At 52.5% G+C, this 25,670-nt stretch overlaps 2 protein-coding genes across 5 annotated transcripts; both read left to right on the forward strand.

Annotated features, from left to right (window-relative positions):
* Window positions 1-20: 20 nt before the first annotated feature.
* ANHX (anomalous homeobox) lies at window positions 21-11,565 on the forward strand. Of its 4 annotated transcripts, none has more exons than XM_053279824.1 (9): window positions 21-297; window positions 3,064-3,334; window positions 4,002-4,126; window positions 5,013-5,136; window positions 5,440-5,608; window positions 6,148-6,277; window positions 6,631-6,926; window positions 8,340-8,430; window positions 10,631-11,565. In XM_053279824.1, exons 1-9 carry the CDS (start codon window positions 86-88, stop codon window positions 10,650-10,652), a joined length of 1,440 nt encoding a protein of 479 aa, XP_053135799.1. In that variant the 5' UTR covers window positions 21-85; the 3' UTR covers window positions 10,653-11,565. The 4 variants fall into 4 exon arrangements, with proteins under 4 accessions (XP_053135799.1, XP_053135801.1, XP_053135800.1 ...); XM_053279826.1 differs by lacking the exon at window positions 21-297 and adding an exon at window positions 551-762; XM_053279825.1 differs by lacking the exon at window positions 21-297 and adding an exon at window positions 815-961.
* Window positions 11,566-14,669: 3,104 nt separating this feature from the next.
* YWHAH (tyrosine 3-monooxygenase/tryptophan 5-monooxygenase activation protein eta) lies at window positions 14,670-24,036 on the forward strand. Its single transcript, XM_053279828.1, has 2 exons — window positions 14,670-15,078; window positions 22,634-24,036. Exons 1-2 carry the CDS (start codon window positions 14,992-14,994, stop codon window positions 23,288-23,290), a joined length of 744 nt encoding a protein of 247 aa, XP_053135803.1. The 5' UTR covers window positions 14,670-14,991; the 3' UTR covers window positions 23,291-24,036.
* Window positions 24,037-25,670: the final 1,634 nt, after the last annotated feature.

Genomic DNA, 25,670 nt, shown 5'->3' on the forward strand with positions numbered 1-25,670 from the left:
TGGTCTCCTCCGGTGGTGAAGCAGGTTTTGCAGGGAAACGAGACCTGAAGAGTGGGGCCGTTTCGCGCGCCCCCCCCCCCCAGGGATGTCAAGGCCCCTGGGCCCAACCTGCACCCCTGTGGCTGAGGCGTTGACCTGCAGCCGCCCCTCCGTCGCTGTGGCGGGGCGTCTCCGTTTGCCGAGATGGCGGCGGCGGCGTGTCTGCAACCTCCACTGGGTGTCCAGCTTGCCATGGCCCCGGAGTCGCAGCCCCAAGCGGGGTGGGGGGGGCTGTGTAGGTCCCAGCACCCACACAAGGTCAGTCCATGCTTGCTTCTGAGACGTGAGAAAGGGGGCCGTGCACTCTGAGCAAGCGCCACCTTTGGGAGCAGCAGCAGCAGCAGCTCCTCCAGCCAGGCTTGAGACCCGGAGGAGGGTCGGTGTGGTGGGTGGGCCGAGGCCACTTGGAGGACGTGCTGCAGGTGCAACTCGTCAGGAGAAGCGGGTGGCGCGGGGAGGTCCCGCCCCGCGCCGCCGCGTGCCTTCCTTCGCTGAGCTAGCTGAGCTTGGGGGGTCGTCGCGCTCCTTTTGGCCACGTGGAGCGCGATCCCGGGGCGGGGCCCTTTCCCGAGGCAGCCCGCAGCCTTCTGCACTCTGCAGAACTTCGTGCCCTCCTGCTACACCGGCCTTTAAAGCGCTGGGAGCTCCGCGCACTTGGCCGAGCCCCGGCGCGCCTCGCCTCGCCGCGCCGCGCCCCTTTTGCGCGGTCGTCATGGGCAGCAGGTGAGCAAGGGCGGGCGCGCCTTCTCGTGTGCGGTGTGAACAACGAGGCGCCGCCGCCGCTGCTCCCGATCCATGAGATGCAAAAATGGGGAGGGGGGGATCATACCATACCATACCCCACCCCACCCCGGGGTCTCTTGGGGCACCTCTCGCAGTCTGCAACCTCTCTTAGCCGCCTGGACGAGGGGCGGTTTCCAAAGTGAGGATTGGGGCCGGAGGAGAAAGTGGGGGAGAAGAAGCCAGGGGAAAGTGGCCGGTGGGGGCAGAAGGGATGGCAAATGAGAGCAGCCAAGGCAAGTGAGGGCAGGCCAGGCAAACCCTGGTTTCAGATAGACACTGCTGGCTGAGGGAGGAGTTGGGCAGGAGAAGGATCTTAAGGTGGCAGTGGACAGCTTAAGGGAACCGTGGTGGACCCCAGAAAAAGCTGCGGGGTGTGTGTGTGTGGAATGCAAACTCCACACTTGGCAGCATCAGAAAATCGGGTTGGGGTGGCTTATACTAACAGGACTTCTCAAACATGGATCCCCAGATGCTGGGCTTCAACATTTGAGAATGCTGGTGCTAATAGAATGACCTGGCACAAATCCATGGGGCTGCTCCATTTGGCACCCACTGTGTGCAGGCCTCATCACTGCACCTCAAAAAGGATATTGTAGAGCTGGGAAAGGTGCAGAAGAAGGCAGACGAAACAAAGGCGGGGGCTGGAGCTCCTTCCTCCCTGCAAGGAAAGGCTGCTGCTTCTGGGCCGTTTTTAGCTAGAAAAAAAAGGGAGTTCAGTTGAGGGGACCTTTTAGAGCCATATAACATGACACGTCGGGGGATGGCGTTTTGTTCCCCCTCCCCTCATTTTATAATACTAGAACGAGAAGAAAAGGAATTAGCAGGCATGCCAATCCCACTTGCCCTGGGAAGCCATTAATTGCAAAGGTTGATGCCCAGTTGAAGGAGAGCTACACAGTAGCCTCAAGCTCCATTCCCTGCGTAGGGCAGAAATTGTTACTAAGGACCTGTGGTACAGTATCTCCTTGTATTTGAGGTGCACAACTTAGTCTTGCATTGGTGCCGAGTGGGTGCATTGTATCTGTTTTTAATTGCAAAATGGTCCTGGGGAAGGAAATGAAGAGTGTTTGTTTTTTCCCCCTCCTTCCCTTACAGCACTTTGAACTGTTAGCTTTTTTGTCTTCTTTTGGGGTGGGAAAAGTCCTCAGCCGCTGGGAAGGTGAGGCTGGCTTCTAGGAATTTGGAACTACTGCTTCAGCTAGGCAGGGCTGGCATTGCATTCCATGGGCATTTTCTTCCAACAGGCCTATAGATTTGCATTTTGCAGATGAAGTTTGCATTTTGCAGATGAAGAGCTGAGGCTGAACTTTGCCATTGTATCTGGGGATGATGGGGTTAGAAACTCCTGACCTAGACTATCAGCCTCGCCCTCTTTTCAGCCCCAATGCTCAGCTCTGAGTTGCATGAAACTGGGTTTTCAAGATCAGCCTCTGAACATGTACCGAGTGCATTCTTAACATACTCAAGTAAGCACTAGGGATGTGCATGGAACCAGCAGGGTCCAGTTCAAAGGGAGGGGACACCTTTAAGGGTTGCAGAGGGTGGACTGCCCCCCCCAACACCGCATTTCCCCCACTGACGCTCTCTTAAAACCCGGCGGCAGCGTACCTCCCTGCGCCCTCGTTCCCTCCTTGGTCCGGAAGTGACCAGAAGTATGCGCCTGACGTGCACTCGCACATGCGGGGTCGTTCCGGTCACTTCCAGACTGAGGAGGGAACGGAGCAGCAGGGAGGTACACTGCCGCCCCGCTGGACTGATTTTTAAGAGAGCACCGGGGGAAGCGCGGTGGGAGGGGGGAAGTGCATTCTCCCCCGCCAAAAGATGCCCCCCCGCCCGACCTCCGAACCGCTGGCTGTTTGAACTGTAAACGGGCCTCCGAACAGGTCCATGCACATCCCTATAGCAAGCACAGCCAGCACCCATGCATGATTATGGTGCATGGGGCTTCTGATAGCATCGTCAAGCCTAGGGTTCCATGGCAGGAAGGGTTTCTCCAGGGACATCTTCTCCCATCGCAGTGCTGCAGTGACAGAAATGGCCCTCGGCGAGATGTCTCCTCCTGTGCAATTCCATGCCGGCTGATGGTGCGTTACAAATAAACATCCACATTTGGGAGCTGTGTTGACCTCTGGGATTAAGGAACCCAAGCAAGTGTCTTTAAGAACCGGCATCCTTCTTGGGTCTTAGTCCTGAGTGTGTCAACGGAACCTCTGCTGGAGTGTTGTTTATGTCCCGCCGTAGATGCAGTGCCACACCCCAAATGGTGAAGCAGTTCATGGCGCTGCTTAAGAAGAAGAGCTCCAAGAGCCGTCCCCTGTCCACACTGCTGGACGAAGCAGGAAGGCTCTGCCAGACTCTCCAGGACTGCCCGGCCAGGATGGAGAAGCTGGAGAAGGCCATGGCACAGAGCAGGCACTGGGAAGATCTCCTGACCAGTATCCACGTCGTCCAGGCTTGTGTGCGTCTCTATATGGGCAGGAGTCAGTACAGCACTGCCTGCGAACTTCTGAAGGTAGACATGCACTCTCGATCGCCTTTGCAGAAAGCACTGAGCTGGACCCGAGTCCAACGATTTCCCTAAACTGCTAATGATGTTGTGCTTATCATATTACAATTTGTTATGGGGCAGTTCACATATTTTAATCATATCACACCAGTGCTTCGTTAGCTGCACTGGCTCCTGGTCTGTTTCCAGGCCCAATTCAAAGTGCTGGTTTTAACCTTTTAAACTAAACTAACCTAACTGGCTTGGGACCGGGTTACCCGAGAGAGCGCTTTGCCCCATATGTCCCAACCCGAATCTTAAGATTGACTTCGGAGGCCCTCCTCCGGGTGCCCTTGCCAAACGAGGCGAGGTGGGTGGCTACCAGGGAGAGGGCCTTTTCGGTGGTGGCACCCCATTTATGGAATAGCCTCCCCAGTGAGGTTCGCCTGGCTTTGTCACTTTGTTCTTTCAGATTCCAGGTAAAGACCTTTTTGTTCACCCAGGCCTTTTAAATTTGAGTTTTCAGATTTGATATGATTTTTAACGAATTTTAAAATGAGTCTTTAAGCTGCTTTGTATTGTATTGTGCATTTTCTTTTCACTTTTTTGTCTGTTGTGATTTAGTGTGTTATGTATTTTTACTGTATGTTTTGAATCCTTCATGTGAATTAAACGGCTCTCTTATTTGCCTCAGAGCTGCAGAGCGACAGAGAGGGAGCAGCTGGTGGAGCTTTGGAACGAGATCCACTATCGGAAAATGATGGAGGAATGGCACAGACCATCCTTGACAGCTGTCCAGAGATTCCGGTGTAGGAAAAGGTACGGGGAGGAAAGGTTATTACACAGAGCCTAAAGAAGCCATCGGTGGCAGGGACTGGATGGATGGATTGCAAAGAGATATCGGGGACCTGTTACTCAGAACTGCCCAAGATGGTTCTTCTGCTGCCATTGCTGTGGTGGGTTGCAGGGGGTGCCGGTTCCCGGCCCAGGGTACATCCGTCTGTTCCTTCTACGTTCACTCTTGCCGGAGAAGAGAGCTCTTGGATACCTGAGGCTTCTCCATTGTAGAAGAGACATTGACATAGCTGAAGCTGACCTGGCACTGTTCTCTTGATCTGTTGTAAAGTCCTGGCGGAACAGAGGAAGCTGCCATCTACTGAGTCAGACCCTTGGTCCATCTAGCTCAGTAGTGTCTCCACAGACTGGCAGTGGCTTCTTCAAGGTGGCAGGCAGGAATCTCTCTCAGCCCTCTCTTGGAGATGCTGCCATGGAGGAATCTTGGAGCCTAGATGCTCTTCCCAGAGCGGCTCCATCCCCTCAGGGGAATCTCTTCCAGTGCTCACACTTCTAGTCTCCCATTCATGTGCAACCAGGGCAGACCCTGCTTAGCTAAGGGGACAAGTCCTGCTTGCTACCACCAGACCAGCTCATGCTATCCAAGGCCTGCCAAAGCGAGTCTGCAGCATAGTTTCTGTGCCCTGGAGGAAGATCAGATAGAGAAGCGATCAGGATCCTTGGGACAGAGTGGAGGGCGGAACTCCTGTGAAGATGGGCCAGCCCCAGACGGAAGGAGCTGGCACCATATTGTTTGCCATGTTTCATGGGGGTGGGGGTGGTTGTGTTTGAGGCACTACCTCCTATTACTTACCCTCTGTGGGGCAGGATGAGGACCCCCTCCCCCCCAGCTCCTTCTCTTTCCTTGCAGGAATCCACCACCAGCCTCCCTCTGTCCAGAGGGAGTGAAGAGCAGGATCTATCCCAGGGCATTGCGGCAGAAGCTGCAGAGTTTTGCCACAGAGGTGACGAGCAACCCAAGCCGGAAGCAGAGGGTACGGACGGGAGTGGGGAAGACCCGGCCCTGAATAGCCACCAGGCGAGCTGCTGGCAACTGTATTGTGACCACCCCTGGGTGATCCCCATAGGCAGCGGGGCTCCTAACGAAGAAGAAGGCACGCTCTTCAGTATACCCTGGGCCTAAGCTGGTTCGGGCGAGTGTTTCTCTCCCCGCTCCGGGCAGACTTTGTGGGGTCGCAGCAAGAGTGTCTGCAAATTCGAAAGCCCCTTTGCAAAGGAGAAGGAGCCCTGCTGGTCCTGCGGCTGCAGTTTATGCCTTCCCTTCTGATTCCCTGCAGGACGACTTGGCTCGGGAGTTCAACCTGCTGCCCCAACACGTCTATAACTGGTTTGCCAATTACCGCCGTCGGCGGAAACCCGGGCCCAGCCAACCGGATGAGCCCGTCGGCAGATTCGGCCTCGAGGAGTCAGCCTGCCGAAAGAACCCTGCAGACCAGAAGACGGCAGGTTGGGCCTTCTTCTTGTGGGAGCTGCATTTGGGCGCCGTTCAGGAGGGGGCCGTGGTGGAGATGCTTGCAACACCCACTGGCCATGCAGAAATTCATGCCTTCCTTGGCCATTTGGAAGGAACCAAATGGAGGAGGGCTGGTCATGTGGTAGCAAGCATGACTTGTCTCCGTTGCTAAGCAGAGTCCACCCTGGCTGCATTTGAATAGGAAACTACATGGGTGAGCACTTAGGGGAATGGGGCCACTTTGGGGAGAAAGAGCATTTACATGCTCGCATGCAGAAGGTTCCCAGTTCCCTCCCTGGCAGCATCTCCAGATCAATCTGAGAGAGAGATTCCTGCCTGCAACCTGAGAGAAGCCGCTGCCAGTCTGGGTAGACAACACTGAGCTAGATGGACCAAGGGTCTGACTCAGTGTACAGTAGTTTCTTACGTTCCTATGAACCAGCTCCCTGTGTTCCTAGGGACAGCCAGGTCTCCCCGGATTTCTGTCGCATTTCAGGGTGCCACTTTCTCTGCCTTTCCCGTATCCTTTCAGGAGGACTTCATGAAGATGCTGGTGTGGAGCAGATGGAGGAGCCCCTTGGAACTTGCCCTCCAGCCCAGGAGCAGGCAGACAGCACTCAGGACTGCTCCAGCAACCGGGCCTTCTTGGTGCTACAGAGCAGGTGAAACCGCAGAGAACCCCGGAGCCCTTTACGGCGGCACGCTGCATGGCCAGGCTGGGGAGCCAGCATATGGCAACCCTAGAGCAGGGCCAATCAGAGGGGTGGGGCCCCCGGAGGGCCACTGGGCTTTGGCCTCAGACTCGAAGGGGGGGGCCCACATTTAGACACTTGTTCGTTCGGGGGGGGGACTTGATAAGTTTCACGGCTTGTTTTTGCGTGTCGTCCCTTTTGCTGTTGGTGTTGTTCCTAAGGGCCTCAAAAGCTGGGAGTGGGCCCTCTGGGAGGGCCTGGAGAAGAGGGGTGACTCCTCCGACTTCTAAGACTGCCCCCTTGATTTCCCTGCCCTGTTGCAGCGCCTTGCAAGGAGAACAGTCGGAAGACTTGGAGATGGGCGTGGAATTCCCCAGCCTGACCAGAACTGCAGACCTGACTCTGCTCTACCTGCCGACGGAGCCCGACTCTGGGACGAGCCGGAGCCCCGACCCTGCGGAGCCCAGACGGGAGCAGGCCGACCCCACCGCCATTCTCTGGGTGCAGAGCCCCCTCACGGGCCCCGGCCGTGGCTGCCCCACATGGCCAGCTGCCAGAAGGGCCCCCGGCGCCGTGGACAGGGCGGTGCAGTGCTCACTCGGGAGCCTGGATGCGTCCGGTGAGAGTTGCAGGCCAAAAGGGGGCCCTCCTCTGTGGCGGGGCAGGGCGGGCCCGTCGAGCGTGCCTCTGAGCTGTGGGGCCTCCGGAAGGGCTGTCGCTCAAGCCCCACAACATGGGTGGGGGGCGGAATAATGCCCTCCCTTTAGCTGCCCTGCTGGGGGTTGGCAGAGGTTGGGGACTGTGGCCAGTGGCCGGAGTCTGGCGGCTCTAGTTGGCTGGCAGTCGACTTGGCAGCTCTCCTAACCTGGCCGTTTACTCCACCGCAGGTGCCCACCTCTCCCCAGGTGTGTGTGTGGAGGCCAGGTCCCAGACTGTCAGTGAGCAGGCAGACTTAGAGATTGAGCGCCTGGTGCGCAGAGAGAGGCAGCTAGGGTCCTTGGAGCCCCACAGGTAATGAGCGGAGCTGCCTCTGGCTTGTGGACCCCAGAGCCCCCAGGAAAGAACACATAGACTACCGCAATGGGCTCCCAGTGGGGCTGCCCTTGAAGACAGTTCAGAAGCTTCCGCTGGTCCAGAACGTCGCCACAAGGATGCTCATGGGTGCAGCTCGATTCCCGAGTATTACACCCATCCTGTGGCGGCTTCATTGGTTAGCCGTTTGCTTCCGGGCTAGATCCAGAGTGCTGGTCTTGAACTTTAAAGCCCTATACAGCTTGGGGCCGGGGTATCTGTCAGACCGCATCCATTTACCCAGATTTTTAAATTGCAAACCTGGGAAATGAAGCATGGGGCTTGTGGAATACAATGCAACAAATATGTATTTACCGCTTTTCAACAAAAGTTTCCAAAGCTATAAGTAAATAAACAAAATGGCTCCCTGTCCCCAAAGGGCTCACAATCTCAACCAGAAACATAAGGTAGACACCAACCACAGCCACTGGAGGGATGCTGTGCTGGGGATGGAGAGGGCCAGTTGCTCTCCCCTTGCTAAATAAAGAGAATCACCTCTTTCTAAAAGTGCCTCTTGGCTCTGGTATCCGCATTCTAGGCTTCCTTCAGCCTAAGACGCAGCCTCTCCTCTCTTAATCACATTCTGTAGCAATAGACGAGTCCAGTTACTGCCCGGATGCAATGATGGCCATCATGTTCAGGGGGCAGGGTTTGCAAGATCTTCGGCAAAAGGGGCCCAGCGGGGAAATGCTTGACTAACAAGCAGAAGGTTGCCAGTTCCAATCCCCCGCTGGTATGTTTCCCAGACTACAGGAAACACCTCTATCGGGCAGCAGCGATATGGGAAGATGCTGAAAGGCATCATCTCATCCTGTGCGGGAGGAGGCAACGGTCAACCCCTCCTGTATTCTACCAAAGGCAACCACAGGGCTCTGTGGGCGCCAGGAGTCGAAATCGACTTGACGGCACACTTTACCCTGGCATGCAGCCTCACTTGCTTCTTCTTCTTCCACCTCCCCAGTTCCGCTCTGCCTGTGCTTGGCAAACCTCGCTGCTGCCCGATGCTTCCCGTGCCTTCTCCAGAGGAACGCCCGAGCTCCACACGCGAGCAGGTAAAGGCCAGCAACTGCTGAGTCACGGGGGAGGCTAAAGACAGGGACGTCCTCCCTGGGCGCAAGAGAGAAAGAATGGCCTCTTTTCTCAGCAGAGCAGGGCGTGTTATTTATTCATTTATATTTATCTATTTTTACATGTATACCCCGCTCTTCCTTCAAGGAGCCCCGAGTGGTGTACATGGTTGCGTTGAGCCTCACAACAACCCCGTGAGGTAGGCTAGGCTGAGAGAGAAGTGACTGGCCCAGAGCTGCCCAAGCGGGTTTCATGGCTGTGTGGGGATTTGAACTCCGGTCTCCCCCAGGCCTAGCACTCTTAACCACTAAACCACACTGCCTTGTCCTCCTCATGTGGCTTTTACTGTATTTTATCCAAACAGAAGACTCTGAATGGAAGACGATGCCTTAAAAGAGAAATACAGGCTATACCTGTATTAAGGTATACAGGTTATAGCTCTGTCTTTTAAGGCATCATCTTAAATTCAGAGTTGCCTTCTATTCGGGTGAAATACAATTATACCTGTGTTTATCCAAAAGAGAGAATACTAAAATTCAAGAGGATTCAAGAGTCTCTCTCTCTCTCTCAGCCAGTCTGTGAAGACAATACTGGGCGAGATGGACCGATGGTCTGACTCAGTCTATGGCAGCTTCCTATGTTTTGCCAAAGTGGCCCCCGCTTGAAAAACAGGGGAGATTGCTGCGGTCATCCTTTGTGCTGCTGCTGCTGCCTTCTCGCCTCCCGCAGCCGCCTGCTGGGACAAACCTTTGCTGCGGCATCTCCGAGAAAGGGGGCCAGGCCCCTTAGCCGAGGATGCTGCAGCCCTGGGGGGCCCTGCGGGGGGGGGGCGGCTCCACACCTGAGCAGCCTGGTGGAGACCTTTCCTTTGGAGCGGCCCTCTTTGCGTGAGCCAAGCAGAGGACACGCCAGAGCACTTAAGAGCATCAATAATGAATGCCCGAGTGGCCCGGCCTCTCTGCAGCCTGAGCTGCGGCGTTAGTGGAAACCTGGCCTTCCTTGGGAAGGGTGGGCTGGGGGGAAATGCTGACGGGAGAGGCAGGGGAGCCTTCAGGACCGGAGGCTTCTTGGAAGAGGAGCCAGGCCGGAGTGTTCCAGGGCAGCTTGACTGCCACTTTCCGGGGCTGGGTCCCACACTCTTCCAGCAACATCCGGTAGCAGAGCATCTGCTTGCACGCAGAAGGTCCCCCATTCACTCCCTGGCCGCGTCTCTAGGTAGGGCTGGCAGGGACTCCTGCTTGACACCTTGGAGAGCTGCTGCCGGTCAGGGAAGACAGTACTGAGCTGGATGGACCAAGGGTCAGACTCGGTAGAAGGCAGCCTCCGATGTTCCTCTGAATCAGAGGATTACGCATGACAAGCAGTTAATATGGGGAGATCCCACATCAGCGCCTCATTTCCTTGAGGAGCAGAAGTGAAGAATTGCCATGTACACGCCCACCAAGAGGAGACTGCTGGATTGCATGTCCTGTGGCACCTTCACAAGCTTGCAGCCTTGCAGTGACCTGGTTTCCTCTCTTGCGGGGGAGGCGGGGGGAGTTCCACTGTGGTGCGCAATGGCCCGTCGCCAAGTTCTTCTTTGCCACACTGAGGACTAGAATGTTGCGGGGCTTTCTCGTCCATGGCCGCTGAGGTTGTCTGAACGCTGCTGGGCTGCACACCAAGCATTGCCATCTATAGTTTGCGTTTTAACGCTGTGGTGGCAGAAGGTGCCATTTGGCTCTAGAGGGGGACGGCTAAAAGAACGGGAGAATGGCGGGGATCAAAGATGCCGTGCCAGCCCTGTTGGTTTGCTCTGCCTGAATGCTTTGCTGCTTTCCCGGGAGATGAAATATCATCCAGGAGGGTCTATCATCCGGGCCTCTGCAGTTCTGGTTCCCTGGGAATTGTAGCTGGACCAGGGTGCCGTGCTCTCTGTGACGGGGATTCCCAGCTGTTGTTGACTGCAACTCCCATCACCCCCAGCTGAAGTGGCCTTTGGCTGGGGACGATGGGAGTTGTGGTCCACATCTGGGCATCCCCGTTCCAGGGGACATGCCTGGCAGAACTCCCAGGGTTGGGGTTCCTTCCTCAGGAGGGAATGGCTGCCTCTCACTGCCGTGAAGCGGAAGCAGGGAAGAGCCAGAGCCTCCCTCCAGCCCCCAGTGCAGCCCTCCAAGTGACGGGCGTTCCCTCTCGTTCCAGGCGCCCCCCGGGGATTCCGTGAATGACCCCTTGGCCGTCGAAACCCTCTGGGCCGCCTGGCTGTTGTGCCAGTTCTCCACCAGCAGCCCGATGTGACCTTCCCTTCGTCTCTCTGGGCTCCTCCACTGCTTCCAAACCAGAGGCCAACTTGACTCCATGGCCACTGTGGATCCATGGCCACTGCGGTGAGGCCTGGGGCTCTTGTTCCTGGTGGCGGCCGTGCCTCTCCTCTGGCGTCCCTCAAGAAGGCGTCGGGTCAAAGGGAGGAGGGCCCCAAATACCCGCCGTCTCCGACCCTCCTCGTTGCCAACTTGTTTCAGTTGCCTGTTTCTCCGTTTGTAAGGCCCCCCCCCCAGCTGTGGGGTGCTGAGACCCACAGTGGGAGACCCGCCGTGAGTCTGCCCCAGGTTTATAGGCCATAATCACGTTACATTAAATTGATCTGGGGAGAGGCCGGCTCGTTACCCCACAAAAAGCACCTCTCCAAAGCTTGGGTGGGGCTGGTCACTCTGAACTGTTGATCGATTGCCCTTGGGGTGCTGGGTCCCATCTGGATTGGGGTGTGTGCTCATGGGAGGAGAGCCGTGCCAGCCGCACTTTCAGTCCGGATCACTTTCCACAACCGTTTCCCAAATCTGCTCCCTCTCCTTTTGCTGCAGCACTTTTTGCTGGAAGCCACGTTCTGTGGATTTGACAGGAGAAACGGCATGTCTTTCTAGAGAGGTTGAATGAAGGCCCCCCCCCCGCAAGGTTCTTATGCAACTTTTAGGGCACCTACATAAAACTCCTTACCTTTTAGTCAGATTCCAGACCACCAGGCGGCCTCCCCTGTGCAAGTTTTTGCAGAACTGTTTCTCTGCCAAATTTATGTCCACACACTAACTTTTATCATTATAAAAGAAAGAATTGCAATTAAAGTTTGGTTTCCAGATTTATTCCCTCTCTTGGGTTTATTTGCTACAGTTGGAACGACTCAGGGAGAGTCTGTTTAAAATGGCTCTATTTTCGAACCCCTAATCATTCTTAAGTGGCGCAGCGGGAAAATGCTTGACTAACAAGCAGAAGGTTGCCGGTTCGAATCCCCGCTGGTACTATATTGGGCAGCAGCGATATAGGGAGATGCTGAAAGGCATCATCTCATCCTGCGTGGGAGGAGGCAATGGTGCACCCCTCCTGTATTCTACCAAAGACAACCACAGGGCTCTGTGGGCACCAGGCGTCGACACCGACTTGACGGCACACTTTACCTTTTACTTTAATCATTCTTCCAAAAACGTTAAAAATGCCAGGTGATATTTTTGGGTGTGAGAATATAATGAGAAAATTTGATGAACTTCGTGATGCATGCATAAAATTAGAGGGGTGCTTTATCGTATTGAGATAACGGAGGCAGAGATTTGGTGCAAATTGCTTTCAGGCGGCAAATGAAAAATGCAGTTTAATGGATTAGTATGCCACGCATTTTTAACTCCTCTCTCTCCAGTGCAAAATAGCCAGAGAACCGCTACTCCCCGTATACACGATCATCACAACTCATGAAATTCCGTGAAGGAAGTCTTGGTCCCATTAGAGAGCTGTGTGTTCAAGTGGAGTCCCAGTCCTGTGCCGTCCCGATTGGCTGGCCATCCTCCTTTGCCTTTAGCAACAGAGACAAATATATCCCTCTCTTTCCTCATTGGCTCGATCTCGCCATCGAACCATAGCAACGGGAAGATGCGGTTCTTCCTGGCTCCGGCTGCAGCAGCCTCCGGTCCATGAGAACTAGGGAAGTAATGGGCATTCCGCATATGAGCAGTGAATGAATAAGTAAAGTCGTTCCGGCAAGGAGATGAGAGATGAAAAACAAACGGCAACGCAAGCTGGTGGGGCTGGTTCTGTGAGGCTTGCAAGCGGTTTCGGTGCAGCTTATGCAGGCGGATCGTGCCCAAGAGGCAAGAGCGGTCTTGTCTTCTGCTCTGTTGCCCTTAGATGCTCCCGGCACACCCTGCCTGGTGCTGGGTTCTCCTCAGGCTTGACTGCCTCAACAGCAGGGGGCTGACCGAAGGCCCTTTGACCTCTTGCACTCCTGCAGCAAGGGAGACGGAGGCGTCCTGGCCACTGACTCGGCTGGACTGCTGCATGTGGCACAGGGTGCAGCGTTCCGTGGGGCTGGCTTCACAAGCTTGGCAAGGTTTTGCCGGACTGCAACACCCGTCATCCACTGCTCCTTCTGCCTGGGGATGATAGGAGATGCAGCCCAACATCGGGGGAACCCCTGGCCGAGAAGGCCGGTGGTCACCTTTGCCGTGTTTATTCGTCTCCCCTGGAAATCTCCCCGTGCATTTCCGGGGGCTTCATCAACCCAACCAGAGGAGTCGGTCCTTAAAGTCCTCGTGCGGGAGCTTCCACGTTTTCAAACAGGCTGGGCTTCTCTGCCACAGAACTGCCCTTTGCAGAGAGTCGCAGGGTGCAGTCAAGGTCCAAACCTGGGTCACAGAGGGCACTACCCAAGCAAAGCAGACTTCATTGTTGTCCCATGCTAGGAACATAGGACGCTGCCTTCTACTGAGTCCATCCTTGGTCCATCTAGCTCAGGATTGTCTACCCAGGCTGGCAGCGGCTTCTCCCAGGTTGCAGGCAGGAGTCTCTCCCAGCCCTGTCTTGGAGATGCTGCCAGGGAGGGAACTTGGGACCTCCTGCAGGCAAGCATGTTTCAAGTTCCCTCCCTGGCATCTCCAAGGTAGGGCTGAGAAAGAGACTAGTTGAGAGTGTGCCCGGAAAAACCATGTCTCTTACAGCTTGCTGCACAGAAGATTATCCACCACGACCGACCCCTTCGGTGTGGCTAAGACCCAAGGTGTTCGAGGTCCCCCAGAACCCAGTTTAAAAGCCACAAATGATCTGGAGGTGAAATGCAGCTTCGAGGTTGAAACTGGGCCAATATTGCCTCAACCTGCCTCTGTTCTTTATAACGAATTAAGTTGGATTTCCCAAATGGGCAGCCTTTTGAAGGTCCCTTCCCAGCTGACATGCTTTCTGATGACCCGGTTGTTAACATCCAGCTCTCTTGGGGAGCAACCAGCAAATTAAGAGGAAGGATCGCATAGCCCCATCTGCCCCCGCCCCATTGGACAAGGGGGGGGGGGACCAATGCACCTGGGTGAGGGGCCCAGCAGCCTCAACGCGCTTGGGCAAGGCATGGGAGGCGGCAGCAGCAGCAGGCGGAAACTCCGCGCATGCAGGCAACGGCAGGCGGGCTTCGGGGCAGATGCGCCTACCACCCCGCAGGCCACCTGCTCCAGCCCCCGCCTCCGCCGCACTTTCCAGGACTTGGCAGAGAAGGGAGGGCTGATTCATTAGCGCAGTGGGCGTCCTGACTGCGGCTGCGCACAGCGGCTCCCCCCCCAGGGACCCCCAGATGGAGCAAGCATGCATGAGAAAGGGGCACTCTCCCCCCCACCCCACAGTCAGGGCCGGCAGTGGGGCTCAGCATGGCCGGGCAGTTGCACAAGGTTCCCCCGGGCCCTCAGCAAGGCCCCTTGCCCGCCCGCCACGCGTCCCTGAGCTCGGCGCCGCTCCCCTCCTCCGTCGTTGGCAGAGCCGCTGCCAACCCCCTGCCCCCCAGGTCTCCAGGGGACCAAGCGCTGCTGGGCGGCTGCAGTGCAGACTGCCTAGGGGCACACACGCGCCCAGGAAGCAGCGGAACGGCCGGAGACTAGCATCCCACCCCATGCCACGCCTACTCGGCTTGCTCTGTCCTGGGTCAGCAGCGCTGTGCGCCTGCTGAGACCGAGCCCACTGCTGCGGCTCCACCTCTCTCTCCCCACACTTGCCATCGCTCGCCCTGCCCCCTTTGCAATGCAGCACTGCCAGCGCGCATGCGCCGCCAGCCCGCCCTCCCTCCGCCCGGGGCGCGGGAGCTATTTATAGTAGCTGACGTCACCTAGAAATAGAGCGCCGGGCCAGCGGGCGGCTCCACCCCTCCCTTCCTAGCCCGACGCCAGGCCCCGCCCCTTCCCTTGCGGTCCTCGGAGGGAGGCCCCGCCCCCAGTGCGCACGCGCGGGGCGCCGCAGGGTGGCGCCTGGGCCGCGGAGGGAGAGACGCGCTCGCGCGCCTGCGCACACACAGGCCCGTTCCTCGCCGTGTGAGCCTCTGCTGCAAGCCGGTCGGTGTGTGTCGGTCGCGGAGCAGCAGCAGCAGCGCCGTCTGCGCGTGCGCGAGGAAGGGAGCCGCCCGCCCGAGGTGAAAAAAGGAGGGAGCCGCTGAGGAGGCGCCGCCGCCGCCGCCGCTTCCCGCCTCCCCCGGCCGGCCGCGAGAGGAGGACCCCCGCCAGGAGCCCGCCACGACGGAGGAGGAGGCAGCAGCAGCAGGAGCCGCGGCCATGAGCGACCGGGAGCAGCTGCTGCAGCGAGCCCGCCTGGCCGAGCAGGCGGAGAGATACGACGACATGGCCGCCGCCATGAAAGCGGTGAGGGGGGGGCTGGCTAGCTGGCGGGGGGGGGCGCACTGGCATGCCCGCCTCCGCCCTGGGGGAGCCGGAGGGCGACCCCCGCCCAGGGGAGAGGGGGGGAGGAGGGAGCGACCCCTCCCCTCTCCCTTGGGAAGGGGGGGCCGGCCTCCCTTCCTCTCCCCCCCAGAGGTGGGCCTGCGCGGGGGGGGCGTCTTCCAAAGGGCCCTGCAGGTCTGCCACCCCCCCTCAAAAACCCCAACCCCATCCCATTGCAGGCTGAGTGGGGGTGGTCTGGATGACCATCCCTCCGCCCTGCCCTGAAGGTGGGGAGGGGGCTGCTTCCCAAGAGTGGCCCCACCCTTTCCCCCCAAGGGTGGGAGGGTGGGCTGTCTGGCAGAGGCTCTGCTTTGCATGCAAGAGGTGTCCACCCCCCCACTCCCACTCCCCACCAGCCGTCTCTCCAGGCTGGGCTGGGGGGAAAAGACTTGGCTGGAAAGTTGGGGAGCTGCTGCCCATCTGAGTGGGCAAGATGGGGCAAGGCAGGCCAGGGGTAGGAAACTGGGGTGCGGGAGCTATACAGAGACCGTCTTATAGGGTGGCCGTGTTCCCTCTTAACAGGGATCCCCACGTGTTGTGGACTACAACTCCCATAATGCCCAGCCAAAGGCCGTTGCAGCTGGGGATGCTGGGAGTTGTAGTCAGCACCAGCTGGGGATCCCTGTTGGAGGGGACTCAGGAGGGGGCAGTTTATAGCTTATTGCGGGGGGTGGGGCTTCCCCAACTTTGTGCTTAGAAAGTCCCAGGTGCCATCCCTGGCAGCATCTCCAGGTAGGGCTCTGGAGAGCCATTGCTGGTCCAGATAGGCAGGCCTGAGCTAAAGGGAGGCAGCTACATTTGTCCCTGCATTGGGAGGTTGGCGGGTTTGTTATCTTGAGGGGGGAGATGGGCAGGGTGTGAGTTTATGGGTAAATGGGTTCCTACTGCCCCCGCCCCATCTTTTTATCCCACTCTTCCCTGCCCCCCTCCCCTTTGGCCTTTGCCTGTCCAAAAACACATTTTTGTTTTAAATGACACCTGCCTTGTCGTCTCTGGGGTGTGCATACTGCAGTAAGGGCCTGCCTGTTAGATTCAGTGCTCCGAGGCAAAGTGGGTTGGTGGGGCTGAGGTCCTTCTAGGGGCGGGGAGGGCGGCCCATCTGAGCTATGGGGCGGTTCTTCTGTGCAAATGAATTGTTTTAATGAAGAATTTGCTGCTAGGTTGTGCCACATTATGATACGTGGGCCATTCGAAAAGGGAACCTTTGGCAACTGTGTAACACTTGCATTTGTATAGTACTCTTAAAAGTCAAATGGCTGCTCTAAAAGAACAAGGCTCTCTCTGACTTTTGTCATTTCAGCACGCAAAGATATATCTTAAAATCCTTACCCCTATAGAACATAATACACCATAAGGACACATTTCCTCCCCCCCTGAGATCCAATACTGTTCCCATTACTAAGGCCGATGTACAAGACTGGGTTGCTCTTTCCAGTAGGAAGGCTTCTGAGTAGATTTTTGGGCCTAGGGGATAGGTTAGATAGGGCACAAGTGGTCAGCATTCATTGTAACTTCTGCTATCTTGTATGGGCTCCACACTTTATTTTTTTCTTCTTTTGCTAGTGAATGACAAATCCAAGGGATCAACATTAGTGTACAGGGTTCAGCTTCTTTGGGGGTTATTGCTTTGTGCATGGGCCTCATCGGCTTGCTATGGAAGTACATTTAATGAATAGCGTTAATGACAACGCACTTCTCCCCTTCTGTGTGTGCATGGAGACGATGCCGCGTTCTTCCCTCCCTTTCCTTGTCCTTTCTATCTCAGCCCTGAGCCTGTTAATGCTTCTGGTTCTACTTTAGGGTTTTTTTTACACAGCTTGTGGTGCTGGGCTTGATTATATTTCTACCCATCTGTCTTGCAGCATGCTGCCTGAACCTGAGCCACCATGGCACAAGCACATTTCTCATCTGAGGCAGGCGGTAGTGAAGGGCCTGGCTTGTTTTTTCAAAGCAGCTCTTTGTGGCCATCTTATTTCAAGATCAGCCTCAGATGCATTTTCCCACGATAAATAGGTTTGGGACATCTTGTGAAGTGTGTTACTTCATTTTTTATTCTGTTCCCCAGCATTAAAAACAAAACATATTATACATTTTGAATATATCAAGATAGAATGGATGGGGAGAAGCCTTTTTCATTAACTGGAGAACAGGTTCTTCCTACTTTAAAAAATGAAATGCATAATTCTTACCATCTGACGTGAGGAAAATTACTCCAAGTAGTCTTACTGAAATTAAAAGGACAAGTTAGCATTGCCTAACCTCTAGACTCCATTCTTGGTGTCATTTCCAATGAGTGTGACAGGTTCAAACAGTGAATTGACTGAAATTGTCATGACAGCATATTATATTACTTCGCTTTTGTCTTGCTTGTGCCACTTTGGTATCCATGGTTTTAAAGAAGCTGTGGGCTCACTGACACAATTCTGGATACTAATGCTCTTAAGATTTCGAGCAGATTTTGAGTTACATAAAATGACTTGGCTTCTTTGGCCGAAGGACATTTACTTAGAACCGCATAATACTGAAGTCAATTCTTATTTCCAGTATGGTTTTATTTAACAATTTTAGTAACCTTTTCTGTTCACTCCTGAATAAGATCATCCTGATTTTATATTTGTTTCAACCATTCTGACTACTCAGTCATATAGCTAGTATTCCACAGGGGAGTTCACACCGCTTGTCGCATGATTGATGGTTGTATTCTCTGATTATCCATGTTGCAAAGCTGTTTTCCTCTTCCTGTGAGAAATGGAACGTTGCTAATAAATCGTGAAAAAAGAGTATGCCGCCATCTTAGATTTACCTTTAGTGCTTTTCTGATTACTTGCATATTTTCTTGCACATATTTCAGCTGTAGGTTATCCAGCACATGACAGCTATGCTATACAGAAAAAGCACGTTTATACAGAAAAAGCATGTACGCTATTATGTGTATTGTTGGAGCAGCTTCTGATGCAGTGTCATGGGAATGGGGTAGCAGGGTGGAGACTGGAGAGAGCTGATTAAAGAAACGTTTTAAAACCCCACTGCATGCCTTGAATGTGATCCACATTTGCTATAAGTAATGTAGTAGACAAGAAGTGAGTCATACTGTCAAAGTGGAGCTGAGCATATTCATCCAGCAATCAAAGAGAAAATATTTGAATGGTGGGGAGCACGCTTATTCATGAAGTCAAGCTAAAGCAGTTGCATGTACATTTCAAGCTGATTGCTTCTGTTGTAACATTTAAAATGTGTTACTGACACATGACACCAGTACTTCAGAGTTCTGGTTTATGACACAAAACTAATCCCCGCCCGCTGCTATACCCCATGCTAAGGAAGCACACTAGTATACTACTAGACTGAAGGGAGAAAAGAGTAAATCTTTCTAGAGGTCTAAATGTTATCCGGAGTAAAAATGTTTACCATTTGGTAAAAAGGGCATCCCTCCAATGAGGTCAACTACGTTCAGTTCATTGAGTCTCTGCAGTGCTCTGAACTCAGTTCCCCCCCTACCTGGTTTAAAATTTAGTATAATAAATTCTTCTAGCCTTCCATGCTTGCTGTGGCCAGCTATTTATACAAACGTCAAAACCAATGATTTTGTGATAGAGTTTGACTCGTGTTATGGCAATGAGTTAGTATCAGTATATCCAGGATGGTTGTTCCTCCTCAGATTACTTGTGCATGGAATTGTATTAGCTATAACTATGAGAGGGAATGGGAGAAATTGGACTTTTAATATTATGCATGTTTAAATTTCTTATATTGAAAGACTTAGCAAAATCGTAGAGTTTTAATATAGTACAAACATTTTCATTTATATTCTGAAATTGAATTAAATATTATAGAAAGGCCTCACACTTCAGTTTGCATAGTTACATTTGTAATATATGAGATGTCCATATTGGGCAGTATAAAAATATGATAAATAAATAATATTACAAATATTTTGGTTACTGCATAAATCCTCACAACTAAGCTTTTAGGTTGAATAATTTGTATTCTCAGTGAGTAGAGGTTGAACTTGAGCCTGGATGTCAAAGCTCAGAGTCTGAATGCTGTGCAATATCTCTAAGATGCTGTCATTCATTTGGAAACTTAAAGCTGACATGCCATGCAGTTCCAAACAGAATAGGACTCATGACTCTCACAGTTTGGCATTTATAGGGCTTGGGCCTTCTAATTTCTTTCTCTATGGGAATTTCGATATCTTTCTCCAAGTCTTGGCCAAGCCCTGCTCTTTTGCTGGCAGCCACTACTCAGTGCTACTCTGGGCAGAGGCATGCATGTCTTATTTTCATGGGGTATGGCAAAGGTAAGAAATAGAATATACTAGCTAGAGAGCTCGGGGAGAGGCAGGGTGGTTGGTCTTGTCTGCTGGGGTACAGTGGAGGTAAGAGACCTTTGTTTCTTAGCTTCTGACCTCTGTTTCTTAGCTTCTCCAAACCATGGTGCAGGTGTGTGCCGCTAAGTGTCCTCCTCACAAGATGTCCTGGAGCACTTGCCTCTGGCAAGCGGATTTGTAGATGCCTGAAGGCAGAGGTAGATGAGTCCTCAACTAGTACAATCTACCAATTAAAAATCAGAGCCCTGGGCTCCACCAGCCAGAGTAAATCACAAAATTGCACACTGGGGCCAGAGCTAGTCACAATTATCTGTAGAAGTGTGAGTCCTACATTGGGCTGACCCTAGAAGTACAAATCCATATACTAGTGTGTACTTGGTACTACTGTGCTTTGTACCCATTATAAGCAACTGGCTATTTGAATATTGGATTAATGTGACTTTGCAAAGCACATTGAGGTTTGCCCATCCATGTAGATGTGTCTGTAATAATCCTCAAGAAGGATCACAGTAGGCTCTAGGTGCCATCCCCATGGGTTGGGTGCACAGATAGCCATCCAGCTAATTTAAAGCATAACTGACGTTGTAAGGAATTTAGGTAGATATGGAAAGGATAATTTAGTAAGAACATGACTGACTGCCTCCGTAACATACATATACCGTGAGAGAGCAAATGACAGCTTTCAGCTTGGCTGAATCACAATCCTAGCACTTTATACATGGAACAGTGTGTTAATCCTCTGTTAGTGTCTCCCACAGATGAGGAATCACATCCCTACTACTTTTAACTGAGCCTCAAATAAATTAAATCCAAGTTAAACACCAATTAAATCTGTATTATTACTATTCTTGTACTCCGGGGGTAAGCAGAAATAGTAATCATGGTTGTCTGGTTGATCACTGGGCAATTTGAGGTGTGTGAGGAATAAATAGCCAGCAGCACCAGATAATTATTTTTTTTTTAAAAATCTCATTTGTGTCCCATAAACACACCGCCATCAGCTGCAAGGTAAGAACATAATGCAGAATGCTATGTCTCTTTGTACATGGCCACGTTTGCTTGGAACTAGAGATGCAGCCGCACCTTCATTGAGTCTGCAGTTCCTTAGGGAAGATTATGGCTGCTGTGATTAGGGAAGCCAGAAATCTGCCTGTCCAGGTGGAAACTGAGAGCAGCAGAGGGGCCACAGTGGGCAGGAGTGGAGTGCCGATAAACTCTCCCCAGCTGCCCAACATCCCCTGCTGGGTATATGTGTGAGTGAGACAAACCAGAACCCTCCTCATTGAACTCTTACCACCCCCATCCTCCTCCTTTCTAAACTCCCCGCCACCACCACCCTTCAGTGCACTTATTCCAGAGTAGGTGTTCTTGGCTTCAGAGTGCCTTTGTCCAACATGAGCATATTTAGAATTGATGCCTAAGGCTATACTGTCCCTTGCTCTTGGTTCCACTGTCGGGCTAAGTGCACATAAAGCAGGTATGTGGCTTAGACGTCCTGTATAAACAGCAGAACACACTGCACGCTGTGGCAACATGGACTCCGAATGGCATGATGAAATCTCTTGGTTTTCCTGAAGCACTTTAAAAAAGTGGAGACTGTGTTCCTACACACTGGCATTTTGAAAGTGACAGAATCAAGAGAGCATGCATACTGAAATTGGTGCAGATTGTATTGCTAATTGTTTATTAACTATCAAGAGTGTGTTTTCAGGAGCAAACTGCAAAGGTTGAGGTGTGAAAAACAAAACCCAAAACACCTCGGAGACCAACAGCTGAGTCCGCAGAAACTTCTGCACAAAAAAACTCAAACCCAGTTGGTGTTTAGCTGCCATAAGACTCATTTTTGCACTTTTTGGGTAACAGATGGATATAACTACTCTTCCAGAGTTACCCTTCTGGAAGCTTGAGGAACCACAGCACAGCTGCCAGTGGTGTGTCTAGGAGGCGTTAGTGGCCTGTCTGCATCTTTACGGTCTTGAAATACAGCTGTCAAAACCGTCTGTAGAATCAAGCTAAGGCGCTGTGGGCATGTTGTCCAGGACTGCTTGTAATATCCAGTATAAGAACATAAGAGGAGCCCTACTGGATCAGCCCAAGGCCTTACTTCTAGCCCAGCGTTCTGTTTCCTACAGTGGCCAACCTCTGAGAAACCAGGAAACGAAGGCATCCTCTTTGCCTGTTCTTGCTTTCCAGCCACTAGCATCTGGAGGTCTGCTGCCTCTGAACTGGTTATAGAAGTGATTGCATCCACAGTTACTCCAGCAAGCTGGTTCAGCCCTGGGCTCTTTATGTTCACACTAAAGCTAGCCTGAAGTGGCAGGAGCCGCCGCCTTGCTGTGTCCCCGCTTCCCCCCGGCATGTAGGTAGTAACTGACAGGGATCCTCCCTCTGATGCCGCTGCTATTTGCTGGAGGTCCTGGGGGGACATGACCCTTTCCCTGTTACCGTCTCTTGGTCACCTTGGGCCCTCTCTGCCTGCCTGCACCACCAGACAGGACTGGTCAAAAACCAAAATGTGACCAGTGGAGAAACTGGTGTGTTTCTGTCCATGAAGGACTAGAGTTTAATATTCAGGGTAACAGAGGTCCCGTCTTAAACCTGCCATGTAGTAAGGGAAGGAAACACCAAGGATCTGTCCCAGTGTGTAGTAGTGGGCATGGCCAGCTCCAGGTTCCAAGGGACCCCTCAGGAAACTTTCCTCTCTTAGCAGGATGGGCCTCAGAGCATCACTCTGCCATCACCAGATGGCTGTGTGAGCACAGGGGTGATCTTGGGGAACAGCAGTCAACCTCTGCCAGCTGCCCAATGATGTTGACTCCTGGTGTAGAATAAGGTCTCTTGCTTCCCTGAGACAGTGAGTGGTCCTGAATAGCTTGCTCTTTCCGATAACCAAGTTCCTGATTTGGTTGCACACACACTCAAGATTTAGGAAATGTGTGCAATGCTGATTTCCAAAGAGTCTCCCAAATGGTCGTTTTAAAAAATTCATTTCTATGCAGTGTTGTTTGGTTAGGATGACTAGATGTCACTTCACTACAGTAAGTGGGTTTCCGGTGTGCTCTCGAAGTATGTATGGGTGAGATTTCTCTGCATAGTTTTATTGGGGGTCTTTTGTTGTCGCCTCAAGATCTCTGTGTGCATTTACAGGTGACTGAGCTGAATGAGCCCCTTTCAAATGAAGACAGAAACCTGCTCTCCGTAGCATACAAGAACGTAGTTGGTGCTAGGCGTTCTTCTTGGCGTGTCATCAGCAGCATAGAGCAGAAAACCATGGCTGATGGGAATGAGAAGAAGCTGGAAAAGGTGAAAGCGTACAGGGAGAAGATTGAGAAGGAGTTGGAGACGGTGTGCAACGATGTTTTGGCCCTCTTAGATAAGTTCTTGATCAAGAACTGCAGTGACATTCAGTATGAGAGCAAGGTCTTTTACCTGAAAATGAAAGGCGATTACTACCGCTATTTGGCAGAAGTCGCTACAGGCGAGAAGAAGAACAGTGTCGTGGAAGCATCGGAGGCTGCTTACAAAGAAGCCTTTGAGATCAGCAAAGAGCACATGCAGCCCACGCACCCCATCCGGCTGGGCTTGGCGCTCAACTTCTCCGTCTTCTACTATGAAATCCAGAACGCCCCCGAGCAGGCCTGCCTTCTCGCCAAACAAGCCTTCGACGACGCCATAGCAGAGCTAGACACGCTCAACGAGGATTCCTACAAGGACTCCACCCTCATCATGCAGCTCCTGCGAGACAACCTCACTCTCTGGACAAGCGACCAGCAGGATGAGGAAGCAGGCGAGGGTAACAACTAAAGAGCTTTCCACGTCACAGCTTTCCATCCGCCGCCACCTCATCACCATCACCAATACTTCTTTGCCACGACCACACTATGTATCTAGTGCTATAAGCATATCTGTATTGTTGGCACAGCTGTGAGTTCTGCCAGAGGCTGCGTCAAGACAGGTCTCCATGGGCGTTGCTGGACTGAATGGTGTGTCAGCCCTGTTAACCATAGTGGCATATTAATTGTGCAGAAAGAAACTTAAAATGAGGCATTTTAGTTTCATTTGATTCATAAAATATGGGTTAATAAAATAACGGGAAGTGATTGAGGAGTTGATCAGAAATCTAGTCCTTTACTTTTCCACTTGGAAAGGAGTGGATATTGTGTGTGTGCTCAGCAGTACGCCTTGTACGTGCAAAATGTATGATGAACGCGCCAATGCCCTTCGCCCAGTGGAAACTGTGAACTGATTCTGTCCTAGTTGTCAACTTTAGAATGTGAGGTTCTGTAACAATCTGTGTTTGCCTCTTATGTGCACAGACTTGGCTTCAGGCAATGCATCTTGAGGTTTTGATACTTGTAACCTTTTTTGCAGTTGTTTTGAAGAATCATGATTTATTTTTTTTGTAAATTCTTTGCTGCTCAGTTGCCTGTGTATTCTGACAGCGCTGTGTCAATGTTTGCCCATGTTATGGTGGATGATAATGAGATGCCAGTCTCCTAAATTAAGTGTTTTGGAATGAAAGAAAATAAACTGCTGCTTTGGGGAGATTAGCTGTAAGATGTCCTGTATTATTTACCAAATACAATGATGTTGAAAATGTGTAATCGTGGGATATAAATAAAAGAACTAGAAGCCCTTTCTCGCTGCTAGTTGGGTTCTAGTGACAACGAAATGCAGAGTGAATGTGGTGTTTTGGTTGAAGTGAATGTCTGACATTGCTTGTGGGTGACACAAGTTTACCCTGCTTGTGTCCCTCTGGGCTTCAGAGAACTCTTGACAAGTACACCAATCCTAAACAGACTAGTTTGAAAGTAAGCTTGATTGTGCGAGATCTCATTTTTCTTCCTGTTGCTCTAGTCCCTTTAGTTAACTGGAGCTTTTCAAGTGACATCATAGAAGTTAAACGGGGGTGGGTGAGATGGCTGCAAAATTGTCTCCGTCAGAGAAGCAATTACATGAAAGCTAGTTCCCTCTCATGCACATCCTGTCGCCTGGGTCTGGTCAGGCTGCACAAAGCACTGGAAAGAGACGGTCGTCAGAGCAGCAGTCTGAGCCCACTGGAGCCATACAAGGATGACCTAGTAGGCCCTATTTCTTTCCCTGCCTACCTCCCTGTGGCCTTTAAGGTGAGGTCTTAGCCGTCTCCCATCCGTGCCCCAATGCAAGCGACAAGAACTGGTACCCCTCAACACAATCCTGTGTGTCACTGGGTATTGTCAGCGTAGACTCTGGGAAATGTTCCTTAGACTTCAGCTTCCAGAGCTGATTGTTCCACCACAATGTTGTTTCCAGAATGCTTACTTACTGGCTGTCCCCTTTGAAAGTGTTTGTCAAATGTGAGAGACACTCCACCAGGTGGGCAGCAATCCCACTTACATGTGTAAGGAGGCCCAGCAGTGTTCCCTGGAAGGCGTGTTGTGTGTGTGTGTGCTCACATGTTTTTTGATGTCTGCTCAGTAAATTTTAGATCCCGCTCAGGTTGAATCAGGAAGGCCCCACTCTGAATGCACGTGCGCGCACAATGCCTCAATACTGTCGCCCAGAACAAAACTCATTCTGCACACAGATGAAAAAAATTAGAACACTGTGGCCCAGTTAAATGAGCAGGTCCTGCTGACCTTGGAGCCTAGGCTTGACCACAGTCTTTCTGGATCTGCTAGAATGGGGGTTGGAGTGACCTTGCCCTCCTTCAATAAGATTTGTGTTTTCTTTTGTTTCTCTTTGACAAATTTGTGGCCCGAGTAAGGGCAAGGACCAAAAATGAAACTTTTAAGTTCCTGGAAGAGTGAACCCTTCCAATAAAAGTGAAACACAGACTTTAGATCAGGCCTGTTCAACTTCGGCCCTCCAGATGTTGGCCTACAATTCCCATAATCCTTGGCTATTGGCCACTGTGGCTGGGGATTATGGGAGTTGTAGTCCAAAAACAGCTGGGGGGGGGGAGTTGAGCAGGCCTGCTTTAGATAAACTACTAAATGTGTTAAGTCTTCTACTACTACTAAACTGGCTGGTTAATGTCAATGTATTTCAGTACTCATCCCATTTTCAGGATAATGAAAAGTCACATTTCCAAAAGGAACCTTCCGAGGACCTTCTTTCCCATATCCAGCAAAGGTTGGCTCTGTGCACAGCTGGGATCTCGCCCATTGCTGGGTGAAAGACACTCCATAACTAGCAACAGAAA

This window comes from Hemicordylus capensis, chromosome 15 (genome assembly GCF_027244095.1).
Source record: "Hemicordylus capensis ecotype Gifberg chromosome 15, rHemCap1.1.pri, whole genome shotgun sequence".
NCBI classification, from domain to species: Eukaryota; Metazoa; Chordata; class Lepidosauria; order Squamata; family Cordylidae; genus Hemicordylus; species Hemicordylus capensis.